This window comes from Dicentrarchus labrax, unplaced genomic scaffold (genome assembly GCF_905237075.1).
Source record: "Dicentrarchus labrax unplaced genomic scaffold, dlabrax2021, whole genome shotgun sequence".
Taxonomy (NCBI): domain Eukaryota; kingdom Metazoa; phylum Chordata; class Actinopteri; family Moronidae; genus Dicentrarchus; species Dicentrarchus labrax.
In genome coordinates this window covers 8754991-8775106 of record NW_026136719.1, presented here as the reverse complement: position 1 = coordinate 8775106, position 20116 = coordinate 8754991, and the positions used below count along the sequence as shown (strand labels likewise).

At 39.0% G+C, this 20116-nt stretch overlaps 3 protein-coding genes across 18 annotated transcripts in view; all 3 read left to right on the top strand.

Annotated features, from left to right (window-relative positions):
* The window catches only part of neo1a (neogenin 1a), a 155072-nt gene extending 150876 nt beyond the window's left edge, over window positions 1–4196 (top strand). For 6 of the 13 annotated variants that reach the window (XM_051378356.1, XM_051378353.1, XM_051378350.1 and 3 more), the window contains 3 exons: window positions 457–744; window positions 1118–1254; window positions 1851–4196. In XM_051378356.1, coding sequence (XP_051234316.1) covers window positions 457–744; window positions 1118–1254; window positions 1851–2003 — 578 coding nt within the window. In that variant the 3' untranslated portion in view covers window positions 2004–4196. Of the gene's footprint in view, window positions 1–456; window positions 745–1117; window positions 1255–1708 lie in introns of all 13 variants that reach the window. The other 7 variants (XM_051378357.1, XM_051378355.1, XM_051378348.1 and 4 more) reach the window with 5 other exon arrangements.
* A 5191-nt stretch (window positions 4197–9387) lies between these two features.
* LOC127351129 (sorting nexin-1) lies at window positions 9388–17059 on the top strand. Its single transcript, XM_051378375.1, has 15 exons — window positions 9388–9518; window positions 10060–10210; window positions 11360–11493; window positions 11613–11679; window positions 11890–11933; window positions 12086–12227; window positions 12314–12392; window positions 12571–12646; window positions 12887–13000; window positions 13530–13623; window positions 13782–13987; window positions 14837–14980; window positions 15358–15438; window positions 15552–15623; window positions 15830–17059. Exons 1-15 carry the CDS (start codon window positions 9408–9410, stop codon window positions 15878–15880), a joined length of 1566 nt encoding a protein of 521 aa, XP_051234335.1. The 5' UTR covers window positions 9388–9407; the 3' UTR covers window positions 15881–17059.
* A 1090-nt stretch (window positions 17060–18149) lies between these two features.
* The window catches only part of csnk1g1 (casein kinase 1, gamma 1), a 34835-nt gene continuing 32868 nt past the window's right edge, over window positions 18150–20116 (top strand). For 2 of the 4 annotated variants that reach the window (XM_051378380.1, XM_051378379.1), the window contains exon 1: window positions 18151–18394. The gene's annotated coding sequence lies outside the window, so the exon portion shown is untranslated. Of the gene's footprint in view, window positions 18395–20116 lie in introns of all 4 variants that reach the window. The other 2 variants (XM_051378378.1, XM_051378381.1) reach the window with 2 other exon arrangements.

Here is a 20116-nt window from a genome sequence, read left to right as displayed (position 1 = left end):
ATATGTGCATTGTAGGGCTGCAGTTAAGGATTTTTATTTTAAATAATCTGCTAATTATTGTTTTGCTCAATTTCCCAGAGCAAGAGCAGAGTAAAATTTTATTTGCTTGTTTTGTCCAAAACTCAAAGATATTATGTGTACTACCATGGAATACTAAGAAACCTTGCAAATACTTACATTTGAGAAGCTGAAACCAATTACTAATTTTTTGCTTAAAAGGTTTAAATGAAAAGAAACAATTTTCTGTTCGATTACCGACATCTGTAAAAAAAAAAAAGTGTGTGAGACAACTTCACTTTCCCAATATCAAAAATGTTATCATCTGTAAAGCAATCCATTACATAATAAGTTCTTTCAGAAGATATATTTAAAAACCTTGCAAAGCTGGTTGGCAATAAGCCTGTAAACCCATCTGCTCATTGTCTCACCTCAACTCCCCTCTGCCCCCTCCTCCAGAGTCAGTGAGGAATACCCCCAGTTCAGAGCCCCTCCCTCCAGCCACCGCCTCCTCCCAGGTCTCCTGCCCCTCGGAGATCATGGCCGACCCCGAGGGCAGCTACCACGGCTCCACCACCACAGAGGAGGAGCCCAGCTACTCCAGCAACCTGCCCCCTCACCGCTCGGCCCACCCGCACGCCCACGCCCACCCACTCAAGAGCTTCGCCGTACCTGCAATCCCAGCCACCAGCCATCCATCGTACGAGTCACCTGCCCTGCCCAGCACTCCCCTGCTGGCTCAGACCGGTGAGCAGAAACACACACTTGCATCAGCTCCAAGCACTCTGGTTTGTACTGAAGATGTAAATCTTTAAAAACAGCTCACACACATATACCTCTGCTTTTGAAAAAGGCAAAACATTTTCAAAGTTACTCAGGAGTAAATAGGCACATTTAGTTATTTACTTGTCAGTAGCGATCAATTCATTGTTGGGGTTTAGACCTCAGTTTAAGAGTCCTCACTCTTAAACTCATTCACAACTTGAGTGGATCCAGTTAAGAAACTCAAATAGCAGAAAGTGACCCGGGTTTATGTGTTCACTCTTCAGAGGGAGTGGTTTCCACTTCAGGCATCCGTTGCCTTCACTGACTGTTGTATATTTGTGCATGTCACATTCAGGGCCTCCCTCTCACCCCCACGTTGTTAAAACAGCCTCTATTGGAACACTAGGAAGGACACGAACACCGATGATAGTCACCGTGCCCAACGCCCCTGATGTGCCAGAGACCAGCAAGATGCTGGAAGATGTAGACAGCGTGAGTACAGCGCCCCACACTGGCTACTCGTAGCAATGCAGTCTGTTTTTGTCAGGACTAATGATGGTAATGTAATATTTATTCAGTCTTGTCTTGTAAAATTACACCAGTCACACATTCCTTCCAAATCCATGTCAGGTTTTCTTTGGGCACTGGATTATACAGTTGGACATTGGTTTTAACCACATTTTCTGTTTGTTCTTTCTCTCTTTTTATTCTTTCCAACTTCAATCTCACCATTTTTTGTTGTTGGCTGCCTTTTAATCAATTCATTTAACAACCGATCTTAACAAAAAAAAAAACACAACCGGAATGATTTTATTTTTACCATTTCATTTGTATCACTTTATGTCTTAATCCTTGATTGGCTGTTGACCATCTGTTGACATCGGCTTCTCTTTGGTTCTGGATGTTTTTTGCTTTTGTTTGCTGCCTCGTTTTTTCGCCGCTTTAGTCCCATTGACCCATCCCCCAGCTCGCCTCACCCCACCCATACAACTCCCCCTGCCCTCTGTGAAAGATCCCTGACTGACCCTCTCCTCCTCTCCTTTCCTCTCTTCTCCTCCTTCCCTCCCCCCCTTCCTCCCTCCCTCCAGGTGCTTGCCTCCCTCCCCCCCTGCCCCTCCCCCGCCCCTCGCAGTAACCCTGTTCCTCTCCCTCAGAGCTACGAGCCCGACGAGCTGACCGAGGAGATGGCCCACCTTGAGGGCCTGATGAAGGACCTGAACGCCATCACCACAGCGCCATGAGCATGCACACACACCTTCACAACACATGTAGACACACTTTCTCTGTCATCCACACACACACACACACACATACAGAAAGACACACTCTCGAAAGTCAAACAAAACGCAACGAAACATAAACCTTGGGAACCAGAGGCTGGTGGACACAAAATGGCTTCTTGTGCCCAAGAAAAACTCTCATGTCCCCCTGCAGAGAAAAAAAAACAAACAAACTCCAGACTGAAACTTAGGAACTTTTTTTCAGCTTACCTTGCTCAGTCTCAGGAAGGAGATTGCCATGAGAGGGAAGAAAAAGTGTCACACTTCATCTTTTTATGAAGAACCATTCTCAGAGACAATGAACTTTAAAACATTGGTCGCTATCAACCGGAAGATTGTGAATTTTTTCCTCAGCAAAAATACGTACGGTAGGTTTTTTTTGTTGCTAACGCTCACTCAAGATGAGACAACGGTTGATTCAATGTCAAGTCAAAAGGAGAAAGTCCAAAAATATGCTGGTTTTGATGTTGGTGCTCATGCGGCGCAGTCTACACACAGTGTTTGTTTGATTAGTGTTTTCTTTGTGCATTTTGTATATCTATTGGGCCGTTTCAGTGAAGTGAACATTGGATATCAGCCCCCCCTTTACAAGCCTACATTATTCATAAACGTGGTCATTTTTGTTTTGTTTTTACCCCCTTGTGTCATATATTGTGCCATGACTTTTTATTATTTTCTATGTTATTGTATTATTTTTTTACACGCATATCCTTATAAACATGTACATATGTTGTGTTTTTTTTAAACTGCCTCGTTCTTTTGATGTTTCCCATGTTTCATTATTATTATTTGGGATGAAAGTGGGATTACAAATGAGTCCTGAAGCTCAGTTTTCATATCAAAAGGGGAGAGAAGCCTGATATGTTTCTACAAGTACATTCTTCTCTGGCATTGTGTTGCCCGCTTTGTACATTAAAACGTCTTCTTTTTCAGTCTTTTGTTTGTTGTGGGAGCTCCGTTTTAAAAGCCTTACCAACGTGTTTGTATGTTGGACAGTCGAGATGACTCGGCTCTCCGCGGATGTCGCTCAGAGTTGTGCTGTCACTCACTGCCAGTGACAGGCAGTTTCTATATAAATCTGTGGGACTTGACAGTATCTCCTCACAGGTCAGGGGTACCCAGGACTCAGGGCGCTGACCCCCCCCCACCCCTACTAAAAAACAAACAAAAAAAAAACTCACATGCCACCCAATCAATCAATCACCTGCAACAGACGAGTTATCTTTTTTACGAGAAGTTCGGTCGAATATGTGTGTCGTTTCAAAAAACCAATATTTGGTTTCAGACGTCTGTACTGCTGAACCACGTGTGCATTTTCCCACAGCGGAGTGTGTTTGCTGTATTTTCCTGCTGTTCTTCATCTGATGCCCTGGTTCTTTTACAAATCTTATAAGATGCAAAGATGTTGGCCTTTTGAATGGGACTCCCAGATTTTTTTTTACATGGTAGTTTTTGTATGAAGAAGAAAAAAAAGAAGCTTGTTCTATACACAAATCCGATGTAAAAAGGAAAAAAAAGTTCATCTAAGAAACTAGTTTTTCATTACCCTCTTACCCAAAGAAATTTGTCATTTGCAATCATAGTAATTTGCTCTACTTTTGTGAATACCATGTTTCTCATAAATGTACATCGTCATGAATGTCAATATAACTGTAAGAGATTTTAACTATGGATACAAACAAGGAACAAGTTTTGGGGAAAAAATTATTGAGAACAAACTGGGGGGAGAAAAAGGACCGGACTCCATTTGGGAAATAATCTATTGAGTTGTAAACAGTTGAACCTGTATTGCACTTTTTCACAATTTTTGAAAAGTACATTTCTTACATATCTTGTGTTTTAAATATCAAAAAGCTGTTTGTGTAACGTAGTGTCCTAGGTAAGCAGCAGGCAGCTGGTCTTGTTTTTTATGTTTATTTTTTTTGCTTCAGAGATGATATGAATTTGAGCAGCCGAGTTGTTCACTTCGCAGCTCATGATGATGAGGAATTCTGTTGTTGCTTGTTCATGTACAGAGCTTTCTTTGCTTTCTGTAGAAAAAAAATCTGTGGCTTTTTAAAAAATGTTGAAAAAATGTTTGGAAAAAAAGATGTTTTTTTATTGGTGCTCCTATACATTGTGTATACAAACTATTATGAATACTAACAAAGTAAATGTTTCTGCTCGTCTTCTTTTCATCGAACATGATCAGGAAGCCTGTCGGGTATTAACGTGACATTCATTGATCACTGACGTGTACTAAAATGGATTGTTAGCAGTATTATACAATCCAAAAGCAACATTACCCATCTACTGTACCCCATGAGTGCAGGGAAAGGTTGAATCAATAGAAAACTTACAAGCAACAATTTCATGAAAAACTAATAATTTCAGCCATTTTTAAGGCAAAAGTACAATTCACGACATTTCCCTGGGTCCATCTCCTAATGTGACCATATTTCTTGGTTTTCTCAGTCATCCAGTGGTTAAACTGGGGCTCTGGGACCAGCAGAGGTCTTTGAGTGTGTTATAGAGGGTCCCCAGCAAAAGGAGGAATATAATATTTTAACTTTCGTCACATTGTTTTGGAAGCTGGAACAACAAGGGAAGAAATAGGGTTGGCCGTTTTTATTAAATCATTTATATAGTGATCTCAGTTTAATCCTTGATTAACTATGAAATCAACCTGAAAATAAAAGAATACTAAGAGGGTATTCCTTAATACAAAATCCCCTGAAATTGGGGGGTCTGTGGTCTAATGTGCATCTATTGACATAAGCAAGTTGACATTAAACTGAATATCATTGGCTGTTTTTCAGACAAAATGAGAAATTTAAACATTGTGATGTTTTGTAGATCAAACAATTATTAATTATTTGATTTAGAAAATATCACCAGTTGTTAGTCAGGCCCTAAAGTCAAGGATTGCTGTTCTACGTTTAAACATTTGCCTTGAATGTGAAGCCTGATAAAGACTGTATTCAATTAATGAACCATTATTTGTACAGTCACAAATTCTTAAAAGGCCATTTCAGTATTGTGGTTTACAATGTAACCTCACTTCTTCTGTTTTATGTTCTTACTCTCACATTGATTGGCTAACCTCTGTACTAGCTGTAGTACTGCAGCATGACGGTAAGGTTTGATCAGCTTTCTATTTGATGTATTCTTATCATAGTAAGTCATGTGAGACTGGATAAAAACTGGCTTCCTGCCGGAGTGGCTGATGGAGCTGAGTCACTCAGCATTTGGCTGTTGATGTAGCTGAAAAGGGTGGCATGACACATAAACAGTGACATTCAGAAACGCTGACATGTGCGAAAACAAGGTTTTCTATAATTCTGCAAGGATCAACTGAAAACGTCAGTAAACTTGATCGTATGAGTGTGTTTGTGATTACAAAAAGGGGCGTTAGTGTTTTTATTGTTTATCCAGAATGGCTGAAAAAAAAAAAAAAACCCTCTCACTGAAAAGAGTCACTACTGTATCGACTCTGTTGTTTAGGTAAGATATAAAATCACACATGAGCAGAGTGTTGCTGTTCAAAATCAGTACAGGCTCCACGTCAAGAATTTGAAAAAGTATATTATTATGAGATATCTTCATCTCACTACACTGTGAAAAGAATCCATAAATTAAATATTAGAGTTTTATCCACAGCTCATATAATCTCACCACAACTTGACTTCACTTCACTGTTTCAGATGAATATTGCAGTATTTCAGGCTCAGCACCCCTTAATATAAAATGTAAATCTGAATTAATGTTCAGCTGTAGATCTGCCTCCTTCAAGCTTTCACTGAACTATTATAACGGAGAAGAATGAACAGTAAATAATCCAAATGAAGCGTAAGCAAAGCTTTTCTACATTCAGAGAAATTCTTACGACTGTCTCTGTCTCTTCAGCTAAGTTGGGAGGAAACTGTCTGCAAATAAAGGTAAGGTCAGTTAATGAAAGAACATTTCCTTCAGTGTTACAGTTCTTGATTTACTGTAAGTTCTATTTTAAAACTGAATTCTACTGGAATTTGATTAATTAAAACGTAGTTTAGTCTTATTCCTCGTTCCTATGTTTAAATGTGACTCTTAAATTGAGCCTCCACAGCCAAAGAACTAACAGTAAATTTAACCAAATACATCCTCTGATTTACTGCCTTCGAAAATGTGTTCATCAAAACAACTTCAACTAACGGAACTCATCAAAACAATTTTGACTACAACCAACACCAAACCCTTTTGAGTCCTACAAAGACCTAGAAAAGTGCATTATTAAAATGATGTATTAAAAGTACACAAAATTTAAACAGTGGCACTTGTTGATACCCAGGTTGATAAATGGGGTTTTGTGCAGAGTAAAGGGCAAGAAAAAAATAACTACACCATAAATACATTTTAAAAAGATGAGTATATATACTATAAAAAAATATATAAAAGTATACAAGTAGAAATAAATAAGGAAGAGCATTAGAAAAGTCAATGCCATTTGAATCACATCTGAGATGTGGATGGTGATTCAGAGGTCTGATTCCAGGCTAGCATAGTACCGAATAAAATTACCATAAACTAATCACCAAACAGCGAACCAGCCACTTTGCAAGGTCAGTAGGTCAGTTGTTCAGCTTTGTGAAGAGGGAACGATATTCTCCTGTAGAACGTGGCGGTGAATAAGTATAAGGTAGCATCAAATTTAAATAATCAGGAGAAGTGTCGTACTATTATATATAGGTACTTGAGTAAATATGCTTGCTTGCTTTTCACCACTACCAGCTGGGCTATGAGTGCTATAATAATACAGATAATAACAATAAACACTGGTAACACTTTATTTGAATGGTCTGCCTACTCAGTGCTATAGAGTATTTGTAACATTTAAACAGGTATTAGTTGAGATTCAACTAATATTACAACAAAGTGGTTAAGGTTTGGTTAGGTTTAAGCACAAAAACATCTTGGTTAGTCTATGTTCATGAATTGTTGCATATAGGTTACTCTATGGATAATCTGTTAAACATCTGCAGACAACAGTTGAAATGTTACAAATACCCCAATAAACTATTTGTATTACCTTTAGTGTGTTATCACCTTTATTTATACAGCACTTTTGAAAACAAAGTCACAAAGAGATTTACAGGATTGAAGCAGAATTAAAAGCATTTCAGGGCTGCAAATAATACCAAAATAAAATCAGAATAGTTTTGACTGGCCAGGTATGTGCACACATACAAGGAATCTGACGTTATGTACATACCTATATACTGTCAATGGTACATACAGACACAGACTAAGCATAAATAAGCAGGACAACAAGCTCAACAAAACAGACAGAAAACTACTATGTACAGTTAATATAATATAATATATATATATACATATATAAAGATAAAATAAAGTATATAAAATAGGATAAATATTATAAAATAAAGTATAATATAATGTATTTCTGATTCTGAAACAAAAACAATAAAATTTCCAATAACGGAATACAACACTCAATAGTAATACAAGATATATAAATAAAACAGTGTTCAGGTATTAATAAAGAAACCAGAAGGTTTTATATTTTTACAGATACATTTTCTTTCTATCAATAATATTTCCGTATTATGGGGGTTTAAATATTGTTTCAAAATATTCTTCACACTGAAGGGGATACATTTCTGGTACTTAATTTAGACCAAAGGTTGTCCTTTATATATAGTCATGGAAAAAAATATTAGACCACCCTTGTTTCTTCAGTTTCTTGTTCATTTCAATGCCTGGTACAACTAAAGGTACATTTGTTTGGACAAATATAATGATAACAACAAAAATAGCTCATAAGAGTTTAATTTAAGAGCTGATATCTAGCTATTTTCCATGGTTTTCTTGATAATAACCAAAATCACTTAAGTTCTTACATCAATAGCTATGGCATTGTACTGCCAAAAACAGTGCTTTTAGGCATTCCATGTTTTCTTTCCTGTCTGTTTTAGTCACATGATACACACAGGAGTTAGTACTTGATTGTATAACCATTGTTTTTGATGACTGCAGCCACGCGTCTTGGCATGCTCTCCACCAGCTTCTGACATTGTTCTGCTGTCATAGCAGCCCATTCCTGTTGCAAAAATTCAAACAAATTTGCTTTGCTCCAGTTTGAGTTTGATGATGTTCCACAGGTTTTCAATTGGATTTAGATCTGGTGATTGAGCAGGCCAAGACATGGTTCGAATGTTCTGGTTCTCCATCCAGGCTTTAACTGACCTTGCCGTGTGGCAAGGGGCATTGTCTTGTTGGAAAATCCGGTCATTCAAGGCAGGAAAGAGTTTATCAGCTTATGGAAGAAGACTGTTTTCAAGAGTAGCCCTGTACGTGACCTGGTTCATTCGCCCTTCACACAATTGCATTTGCCCTGTTCCACCCATACTGAAACAACCCCAGATCATCACAGATTTACTGTAGGGGCAAGACAGTCTGGTTTGTAGGCTTCTCCAGGCTTCCTCCTGACCAGTAAGTTGGCTGGAGTGGGCATCAACTCAAAATTGGATTCATCACTGAAGAGAACCTTAGCCCAATCATCAACAGTCCAATCCTTGTGATCCCTAGCAAAGAGTAACCGGGCGTTCCTCTGCCTTTCGTTGATGAAGGGCTTCTTCCGTGCCCTGTGTGACTTCAGACCAGCTTCAAGAAGTCGGTTTCGAACTGTCCTTGCTGAACAAGTCATATTCCTCAACAGTGCCGGCTCATTTTTAAGGTCTCTGGAGGTCTGACGGTGATTCCTGACACAGGAACGGATGAGTGCACCGTCATCTCGTGGGGTAGAAAGACCTTTCCTGCCTCGACCAGTTGCAATTTGGTAGTACCAATGTTCGGCTTGCTTTTTCTTGGTGTAATGAACGGCTGTCTTGAAGATCTTCAGTTTTTTGGTTACCTGTCTCTCACTCATGCCAATTTCCAGCAGTGGCAAGGTGGCTGCCTTTGTGGCTTCACATAATTCTTTTTTTTTTTTAAGACATTATGTGAGAGCTGACAACTTCTGAGTTGTGCTACGGCTTGAATGTAAGCAGGAAACCACTCTAGGCCTTTGCATGTGCAGTGCTGCTTATGACATGAAATGGCCTCTGGGAATACAATTAAGCTTAAGCACGTCAAATAGGACATAAAGTTTTATGGAATCAGCTGCATTTTTTTGTCGTGTTCATTTCATCCTTCAGGTGATATACCTTTAGTGGTACCAGGCATTAAAAATGAACAAGAAATTGAAGAAAACAATAATAATGTTTTTCCATGACTGTAGATATCTGAGAAGTGCCGTGCTGCTCGGCGACCAGCAGGTGTCGCTGCAGCTGTTCACCTTCCTCGCTCCTTCAACTTCCGCTACGTCTACCTCCTCCCACAACACGGAATATGGCGGCCAGCTCAGATCGGAATCCCCCTCCTTTCCCTGCAACAGAGGAGCCTGGAGCTGGACCGTCGGACATGGCAGACGGAGACAGCGACGAGGGGGAGGACATCTTCGTCAGTAACGTTTAAAAGCTGATTCTCATGAATTAAAACCCCTGTTAGTGGCGGTTGTGTGTGCACTCAGTGAACCAGCCAGTAGGTCAGCCTCTTTATCTGATCTCACCTGGATTCATGGCATCACAAATAACTGTGAGCCACTGACTTCAGAGGCGGTAAATGTTGTACAATGTTGTATAAAAGCGACTAAATCGACGCCTAAAGTGAGCCGAAGTTAGTTCACAAGCACAAAATGGAGCAGTTTAGACTTTGTATGTAGTAAAACTTAATATTTAAGCTTTTTGTCGGCTGGCTCTGCTGCTTAATTGTTCATTTAAAGCTCTTCCAGTTTCGGTGTCCAGGTTAAACAGCTGGTATTTCTATTTTTCGTTTAAGTTTATCTATTATTCTTGCTTTACTGTGTTTGGGGGGGAAAAAAAAACAACGTTATAAGGGTCATGAGACAAGACAAGTCCTCTGCTGTCATCCCTGCAGTTTTGTGTATTAAAGTGTGTCTGTGGCTTATTAATGAGGAACCCGTGTCCCTCCCTGTCTGCAGAGTAACCCAGTGGCTGTGAGTCGAGGAGTCTCTCAGCCGGACCGTGTCAACGAGGAGCCTCCAGACCTGTTCAGTGAGGAAGAGGAGGCCAGCAGCACACCTGCCAAATCCAACGGAGTTCACTCTGATGAGGACAACGACCTGTTTGCTGGTGTGGAGACATTTTCTCTCAATTTTACCCCACTTAGTTTCGGGGTTTTGCAGTACTTGCATGTCCTAAAAAGAATTCAGAGTCTTGTGAGGTGGTTTATTTTAAGCTTCGCTCTTGCTGGACAATTTTAACTTACATCTTAAAGGTGCATTTCATTCATTTTTTTACACATCAAGTTCAGTTTATTGGTCACAAACTATGTGCATTTACTCAAGTACTTAAATACAAGATTGAGATACTTGTTTATTTCCATTTTGTTCTACTTTATACTGCACACTTTGGAGCCAATATTGTATTAATTACTTGATTTATTCGACAACATTACTTTGCATATAATTAATAAAAAATATAAATAAAGCAAAAATTATGATGTATTATTATGGATTACCTGGCAGAAAATATAAGTATTTGTAATCAGCTGCAGCATTAATGCATCACTTAATTATTACTTTTAGTATTTTTACACTGAGGCGTTGCTACTTTTTCTTAAGTAAAAGATTTGGGTGCTTCTTCCACCAGTGGCATAGTAAACACTGAACCGATTGATGTCTTATCAGTTTGGATTTGGATGGGGCTGCAACTACAGAGTACTTTGATCTTCGATTAAACCATTAAAAATTGTTGATTCATAGTCAGTTAGTAAATAGGGAAAAAAGCGTAAAAGAGAGCAGTGTTGGTCGACTGTCTCAGATATATTAAGTTTATAATTATATTATAACGGTATCATCCATAGAAAAAGCAGCAAATCTTAACATTTATGAAGCTGGAACCAGAAAGTGTTTGACATTTTTACTTTAAATGCTTGTTGCAGATTATTATTTTATTCTTTTTCAACTACAGTAATAGTTGTAACTCTAGGTTTGAGACTACATATGTATAACAGTAAGCCTTCATGATAAACTTTAGGGTTGGAGTTTGAAAGATGTTGACATTTACTAGGCAGGGGAAGTCTAATGAAAGATGTTTTTGAACTTGCATTATGCAACCAGTTATTATCCAACAAGTGGACTGTTGTGGATAAATCATGAGTAGTGCTATTGTATGACACTATGTGCGTTGTCTGATTCTGTCTAACGCACACATTAGTCATCTGTTTTCTTTCTGGATTACGAGAAGCATACATTAATCAAAAGTATATTCTGTCCCCAGAGGCACATGTGGAGCTGAGCACAGACAAGCCTGGCAGCTCAGATCGGAAAGAGCTTTCCTCCTCCTCTGGCCTCCGTCCTGCTTCCTCGTTCACTCAGAGCCCTGCAGCCATGCAGCCCACCTCCTTGGAGCAGGTACAAGCTAGAAACAATTCATTTTCATGCCTGCCCTTAGGTAAAGCCCACTCTGTAAGAGCCAAGTTCTGTCTGTTACAGCCAGATGTTCAGAGGTGTATTCTTCTTGTTAATTACAGTTGGAGGAGGACGAGGCCAAGGATAGTTTTGATGTGGATGTTGCTGTCACCAACCCGGAGAAAGTTGGTCAGTGTCTTTTCTTTTCATGCTGTCTGTAATTCCCAGTTCAATTTAAGGATGTTATTATTTGGAACATAGCTGAATAATTATAACACTTTTACAGTTGTAGCTCATTTTAGCAACTTACATCCTTTAAATGCGCTGACACATTAATTTCAGACTAAGACCTAATTAATTCTCACCTTCAATGTATCTCCAATGTTTCTGTCCTCCTAGGAGATGGCATGAATGCATATGTGGCCTACAAAGTATCCACCAGGGTCTGTAGTAAAGCTTGTGATGATACATATATTTTGTGTATTTTTACTTATAAAACTGCTAATATGTTTAAATCTTCACTGTTGTTTTTATTCTTTAATTTTATCCAAGTTCTGTCCCTTTCTTAGAGTACTGACCCTGTCTCTACTTTCAGACCTCCTTGCCCATGTTCAGGAGTAAAGCCTTCACTGTCAGGAGGCGTTATAGTGACTTCCTTGGTCTTTACGAGAAGCTGTCGGTCAAGCAGTCGCTCCTCGGCTGCATCATCCCGCCACCACCCGAGAAAAGTGTTGTAGGTGGGTGCCCAGGCCTTTTTATTCAAGTGTAAGTCTATTTTGCACTTTTTTCCCCCTTTTTTTGTGACTCTCATTTGGATCAACAGGAATGACCAAAGTGAAGGTGGGAATGGACGACCCGTCATCAGTCGAGTTTGTTGAGAGAAGAAGAGCCGCTCTGGAGAGGCAAGGATCCATACATTTTTCATACAAGGACATTATTAATGAGATGATGAATAATATTCATACTGGGACAGTTTTTCTAAATGCAGATATGTTCATGTTCCCTCCAAGGTCTTTTTAGTTACCCATACCGATGCTTTTGTTTGCATATTTTATATTTTCTTGCTCACTTTTTTTGTAGGTATCTTCAGAGAGTAGTGTCTCACCCATCATTACTACAAGATCCTGACGTCCGTGAGTTCTTGGAGAGAGAAGAGGTGGGTATTTCAAGATATAAAAAGATTTTCTAGTAGCAATAAGATAGATAATGACAAAATTCCCATTTTAGATTTAGTTATGTGCCTTAAGAAGGAATTTCTTAGTGTTTACTAGCCTATTTGTGTGTGTGTGTGTCTGTGTCTGTGTGTCTGTCTGTGTGTCTGTCTGTGTGTCTGTCTGTGTGTCTGTCTGTGTGTCTGTCTGTGTGTCTGTGTGTGTGTGTGTGTGTGTGTTTTCAGCTACCCAGAGCAGTCAGCACCCAGGCGCTGAGTGGAGCTGGCTTCCTCAAAATGATCAATAAGGCATCAGATGCTGTCAACAAGATGACCATCAAGATGAATGAGTCTGACACTGTAAGGGGACCCTGGATGAAGTGTTTTATATTGTTCAGGAGACTGTTGCACATGTGGCCTGCATATAGAGACACATTTTATAACCCTATCATAGAACTGGAAGAATCCATTGTTTGATGAACCCTGATGGATCTGTAGAGTATTTTAAAAATAATGCAGTAATATTCAGAGGTAGATAAAGACAAAAATTGACTATTGTGGGGAAATTATTGTGGTATTTCAGAGTATTTTTCAATCTCAAAGTGTTTAGTATAAATCTATCTTAATTAAACCATTTGCATTTTATAATTAATATAGAGGATTGCAGAGCAAGATAACTTATCATTACTAAATTATGTGACTGTCTTTAATGACCGTAGAGAGAAATCTTGAGTAACCAGAGGCAAAGTGTGAATTGGAGTTATACTAATTATTAATAGTTTGAAAATATAATCTAATAGCAAGACAAAAAAATCCTTTAATTCTAGATGTGATGAAGTTGTGATTAGGATTATTCATGATATTGTCCTGTTTTTGCTGCGTGCCTCAGTGGTTTGAGGACAAGTTCCAGGAGGTGGAGAACGAGGAGCAGCAGTTGAGGAAGCTTCATGCTTTGGTCGACTCCCTGGTCAATCACAGGAAGGGTGAGCTACATCTGCCCTTCTTGACTTGCCTTTGTCTGCCCAATTTTTTAATCAAATTGTTTCAACAGAGGAAACAGAAGAGTACAGTTCAGCTGCCTAGTTTTTTAGGGTGAAACAAGTAGACTGAATAGGTTTTTTGTTTCCTCCTGCAAAACCAGAGCTGTGTGGGAACACGGCAGTATTTGCCAAAAGTATGGCCATGTTGGGAAACTCTGAGGACAACACAGCCCTGTCCCGGGCCCTGTCCCAACTGGCAGAGGTGGAGGACAAGATGGAGCAGCTGCATCAAGAGCAGGCAGCCAGTGACTTCTTCATCTTTGAGGAGCTGCTGGCCGACTACATCCGCCTGCTGGGCGCTATGCGGGTGAGCTCACAGCTGCAGAATGGTAGATATACGGTTGGAAGTAGTAAAGATTCTGCTGAGGCAGAGAGGCATTAAAAAGTAACGCCTGAGTAGTTCCTGATACCGGGACTAAAACATACAAATTTAAATCTAACCCCCTTTCACTGCTATCTTGTAAAGCTGAATCACTTAAAAGGAAACTTTTCCACCTGGACCTTGTTTTCCCACGTTTTTGTGTCTAAGTGACTAATGGGGACAACAATCTTTTAAATTGGCCCAGTATTGAGTGAGAGCGTTGTAGCCTGCAGCTGCAACTTCCCGCAAAATTGCTTGTTTTTGCTACTGATCGCCTCAGATTGTTATTTTAAGTGTCTGACAACATCATAGGAAGGATCCCTACAGAGATGGACCTTTTGTGTTCAATGAGTAAGATTTTGTTTAACCAGAAACAGCCGTTATGTCGCTTTGTTTAAACCCACCAGACTCCATTGACAAAAACAGTTATTCCATAACACAGGAGTATATGGTCTACTGCTGCCTCTGTTGGTGTGTTTTATTGTGTGACTTGTGTTTTTAATCCTTTTTAATACCAAAGTAAAATTTTGTCTGTTGAGCAAGTTTTTAATGCTTCAAATTAAACTCATTGCTGCAATTGTGCAATATTTTTAATAATGTGCTGTAGATGCTATTCTCTCTGAACCCTGCACTTTATCAGAGCAACATAAAGATAGCAGGACACAATTTAATTAATAACCTTTAACATTGTGCTAGGTCACTGCTTTACTGCAGCCATGCTACCTGTTCTCTGTTTGGGATGTGGAATGATCAGGTGTTGTATTACTGTCATCTAATCTCAATGGATGCCCACAGGGGTGTTTTGACCAGCGCATGCGGGCGTGGCAGCGATGGCAGGAGGCTCAGAGCACACTCCAGAAGAAGAGGGAAGCCGAGGCCAAGCTGCTGTGGGCCAACAAGCCCGACAAACTGCAGCAGGCCAAAGATGAGATCACTGAGGTAATGGACATAGTGACCAGTCCAGTGCTTTCAACTCCATGTAAAGTTGTGTAAGGGATATGGTTCACTTGGGAAGTAGGGACCCAGCTGACTTATAGTTGTAGCCTCTTCAAAAGAGGAGAATTTTTAGTTTCGTCTGTTATAGGGATGCACTGATACCGATACCAGTATCAGGTCCGATACTGAGCCTCCGATGTACCTGTTGTGGTATTTTGGCTAGGGCCATCAGTGTATTATGTTCAATAAAAAATGATGTCAGATTATGTTTAGTGTTTAAAAGGATATCATGTATTATATTGTAGATATATAGTATATTTCATCATCAAGATATGAATACTTACTTAATCGTTTTTGCTCCTCCTCATGTATGTTCTCAGTGGGAGGCGAGGGTTACTCAGTACGAGAGAGATTTCGACAGGGTTGGAATGACTGTACGCAAGGAGGTTCTCAGGTTTGAGGTATGTTTGTGTATTTACAGTAGCTGCTCAAAAGTGTTTGTGTTTGGATCAAATTAGATTGAATGTTCTGTCAGAAATGGGCTTGAGACGTGACAACACTTTTGTCTTTTCAGAAAGAAAAAGCCAAGGACTTCAAGAGCCAGATAATTAAATATTTGGAGGCAATGCTGCAGTCTCAACAACGGGTAATCATTTAGCTATATATCAAGTGTTATATTCAACATGTACACTTTACTCAGTATGCTTTACTTTATTCATGGCTACCAAGGTGTTCTATAACATTTAATTTGGATTATTTTTATTATGATAATGACTTTTAAATATTGGTTATAATTGATATTTATTGAAAGATATTGAGTTAACTTTTTATTCCTCTCATCTTCTGTTCCAGCTTATAAAGTTTTGGGAGGCGTTCCTGCCTGAGGCAAAGGCAATAGCTTAATGAAGAGGGAGACTTTTTAAAGACCCCAACTGCCTTTTTTGAACACTTTACCTCTTGACAAGGACCTGAGAGGACAATTTTGAAATACACAAACTTCCATCCATTTTTTTTTCTTTTGTCTTTTTAATCATAGTGTATTCTCTTATTTTGTACAGTCCTTTGATATAATAAGCTGCCACATTTACACTCACTTTCTTTGGCATAGATCCTTGTTTATGTTCTTGACTTAAAGATGGTATAAAGCAGGAATCCAACAGAGATTAACCTGGCCGTAGTATTTGTAAAACCCACTGTCTGTCAGTGGAGATATATATTTATGTTTCTTGCTTAAACCAGTATATTAAAGTGTTAACACCGAGGTACTGCCCTAGAGTAACATTGTCTATAGTTTACATTAGAAGATAGATGTATGTAAGTCATTCCAGTCTCTAACAGCTTATGTTGATGAATGCATGTCAGATAATGTTTTAAATGCACTAAAATGCATTGTACAGTTGGAAAAGCTGTTTTTTTTAAAGTGAAATACCACTATTGATGACAGAAGTCATTTACCAGGAGTATTAGCACATTGTTACATTGTATCACACAATAAATATTAGATCAGAGAAATCCTGATCTAAAACTCAGATTTGACAATTGTCAGAGTTATTACAAAATGATAACAGATACGTAAGGTTACAGTGAGTAAGTTGAGAAAATGCAATCACTGCTTTGTTGGTATTTTCTACGATGATGTATTTGCTATAATCATTTTTATTATATTAATCCATTTCTTCCACGACAGTTTTAAGTACTTTAGATGTTTGGTGTCAGAGATTGAGGCCCAAAGGAACTCATTTGGAACTGCTGCAGAGATTGTTTACTGCCCGTGTAAATGACTGTTGACGTGTATGTACACATGTACAGTACTTGAATTGAATCCCACAAACACTGTCCGATAGTATTAGTAACCATACCTTTTTTGATAAATTGGTTTAACAATGACAGAAAGGCACAGACATTCAAGTGATACTGTCCCTTATTTTCTTATTCAGCATTTGTAAGTGTAGTTTTACTGTCATGTCATATTTACGTAAGAATGTGCTTTATTTTTGTAACCACTTTGCATTAGCACACACACATTTTCCTGGAAATGCTTTACAGGTAGATGTACAAAATAAATGATTGGTTAATCTTTGGGCCCTGTTTCCATGTTTGTTTCCATTTTTCCAATTGAATGTGCTGTTGATTGAAAACTTTATTTGAACATCAGTAGTCTGGTCATACTGTAGATAAACTGTCTACAAAACATTCCCAAAACTTTGTGACACAGCAAATCCACATGTTGTACCCAAACTCTAGGACACTACACGCAATTAACATAGGGCTCGTGACACAGTGTAATATCTTAAAGCAAAGTTATTCTGGTGTCAAACATATTTAAACACACAATCCTCTGCACCTCCTCAGATGCTGGTCAAGTGGAAGCAATAGAAAAGATTTAAAGATAAGTTTATTTTTTAATATTAAATTAATCCCTAAACTAAAATGTAAACCTAACTAAAGTCCTTAATGTTCAGAAAAATTTTACATTTATAATGCCATGACTACGTCTGCTAATGAGGTTCATGTGTCTAGTAAAATGAACTTTAAGGTTAGATTGTTTTGTCAACATGGTGACAAAATACAGAAATAATAATAAACCATTGCTATTACACCAAACAGAAAAAAAGATCTCATGTTTTATATGTTACATGGGTTATGCATGAACAAATCTCCTTATATTTACCAAAAAAAAAGCCATTCACAGAGGGGTACACCTGCATTTGTGATGTTAATTATGTCTGATGTCAGCTCCCTGTTAGACCTCACAAATTGTTTAAAAACTCCAAATAACAGAAATCACAAATAGACTTATTTGTGTTTAGTCAATTGTCAATAATTGATATAAAAGCATGTGAAAACCAGTTTTTAATGGTTTTTAATGTAATGCTCAATTCTGCAAAGGACTTGTCATCAATTCAAAAATCCCATTCATAAGCAAATTTCATAAAATCAGGGGGGAAAGTCATACAGCAACCTGCATCGTATGAGCACAACATTAAGATAAAAAAGTTTTTTTATTTTTAATTTTTATTTATTTTTAAAGATGCAGAATGACACCCAGACGTTTTTTTAACATTACTCTTACATCCAACGGTGTGACACTTAATTAACCCTGTATCAGTCTGACCTGGAAGTGTGCGCGGTGAAGCGGGCGGTGCCGCGTTTCTACATCCGGTGTGTTCGAACCCTTTCACGAGCAGCGGAGACAGACGAACAGCGGGAGAGATGGAGAGAGAGAGAGAGAGAGAGAGAGAGCGGCTAACCGAGAAACACCAGTAACAACAAGTAACACCGGGGGGGGAAAGAAAGACTTAAAAAAAAAAACCTTACAGTTTACAAGCTCCGGGCTTTTTCCTCCTCTTCTACGTTTCGGGCGTGACAAAATACCCAAGCTGTGTCCCCTGGTCGTCTGGATTTATCACAGCGAAGGTGAGCCTGTTGTGTTTTGTTTTGCGACGAGCTAGCAAACCAATATTTCATAGTAAGGTTTCTGTTTTTTTTTTTTTTTTTTTTTTTGGGGGGGTTTGTTCGCTAATATTTTAGTTGCTAACGAGGCCAGCTGTCAGCTAGCCATCAGTAAGGTGTTTGCTAAACCAAACAAGTGTGTGTAGTTGCTTTATATTCTGTGTTGCCTGTTAACAAACACGTTGTTGTGATTGACGAGGGGTTTGCAGGATGTGTTGTAAGCCAGATCACATAATGTGTTTGGCTAACGTTAGCTTTGTTAGCAGGCTTTTTAGGTTTGCAAGCTGGGGAGCTAACTGGGCTAACGGTTAGCATGGTTCGCCTACCAAATCGACGTGACCATCACTAATGTTACACTACCAAGGCAGGCTTTGTCCATGAAACGCTGGTGTACAGCTGCCAACTCGCTTCCTTGTTTTGACTCAACCGGAGGCCTTGCTTTTTAAAAAAAAAAAAAAAAAAAAAAGGGATCGATCATCTTTGTATTAGCCTCTGCTCCCTTTTCTACCCAAACACTTTCTCACACATAAAGTGTTGCCACTGCCTCTCCGTGCAAGATATAAAAGGGATGCCAAGACAGCAGAATATCACATTTTGTGAATTTAACCAAGGCCCCTTCCTCAGCCTGGTCACTGTGGGCAGAGTTGTGTTGAAGCATTCAGCTAACTGTTGCAAGTTTACCAGGTGCAGATGTTGGGAGTAAATGTCTAGTGAAATTGTTCCTCCCCATGTAGATACAATGCAAATTTCCATGGCTCGTTGTCAGATAGGCGTAGATACAGCACTGTCAATGTACATTTCCCCCTTGCTGAACTGCATACATGGCCTATAACTGAATCAATACAGTGTGGCTAGTATTCAGTTACCCTCCATCTAGTAAAATAATTGATTATCCCATTTTCCACTAAATAACACAGTGCAGTGGCGTGCTTTAACAGAGCAGTGCAAACCAGTTCTGAAGTTGACATTTTTATTGAAATATATGTTAGTAGCTGGGCTTTTGCACGAACTAGGACTGTGTGGTTCTATGGTGGATTAACTTTAGTATCCTTTTTTAAAAAAACAAAAGGTGTTCTGAAGGAAAAGCTGAAATGAAATAGTTTCTGTGTTGCATTTACTGAAAAGGTCATGATGAAGTAGAACAGTCACTACGTGCAAGCATCAGCAAACTCACTGGCCTCAATTTAGGATTAATCCACATGTAGGTAAAAACAAAATGCGAATATACATTTGCATTTTCATTCAGTTATGTCTAGAAAATGTTTTAATCAATGCAGATTTTGCAGGTTATTTGCTTGACAAAGATGTGCTTCCCTTCGTCATAAGAGCCGTTAATTACCACACAATGTAGACCACCTCAGTAAAGTTCAAGTAAGCTACAAAATGGAAGATGTGTTTCTGCAGCTCATGCAGCAGTTGTAAGATTTGTTGATCAAATGCTTACGTGGATAAATGAGATCATTGTCATGTGGATGTGGGTGCGCACAACAACAGTCATTTATTCGTGTGTCTCTATGAATTTGTGGAGAAGGAAAGCTACAGATAATCTCAATTCCCCCCCAGTTACAGTTCATAAGAGCTGGCTTTAAGGAGAGAGGCAGCTGTTGGCTGGCACTGCCACAGTAGGAGTCTGCACTATTGGCAGGCCCCCCTCTCAGGCTGATCTTTCCACTGAAGGTTAATCAC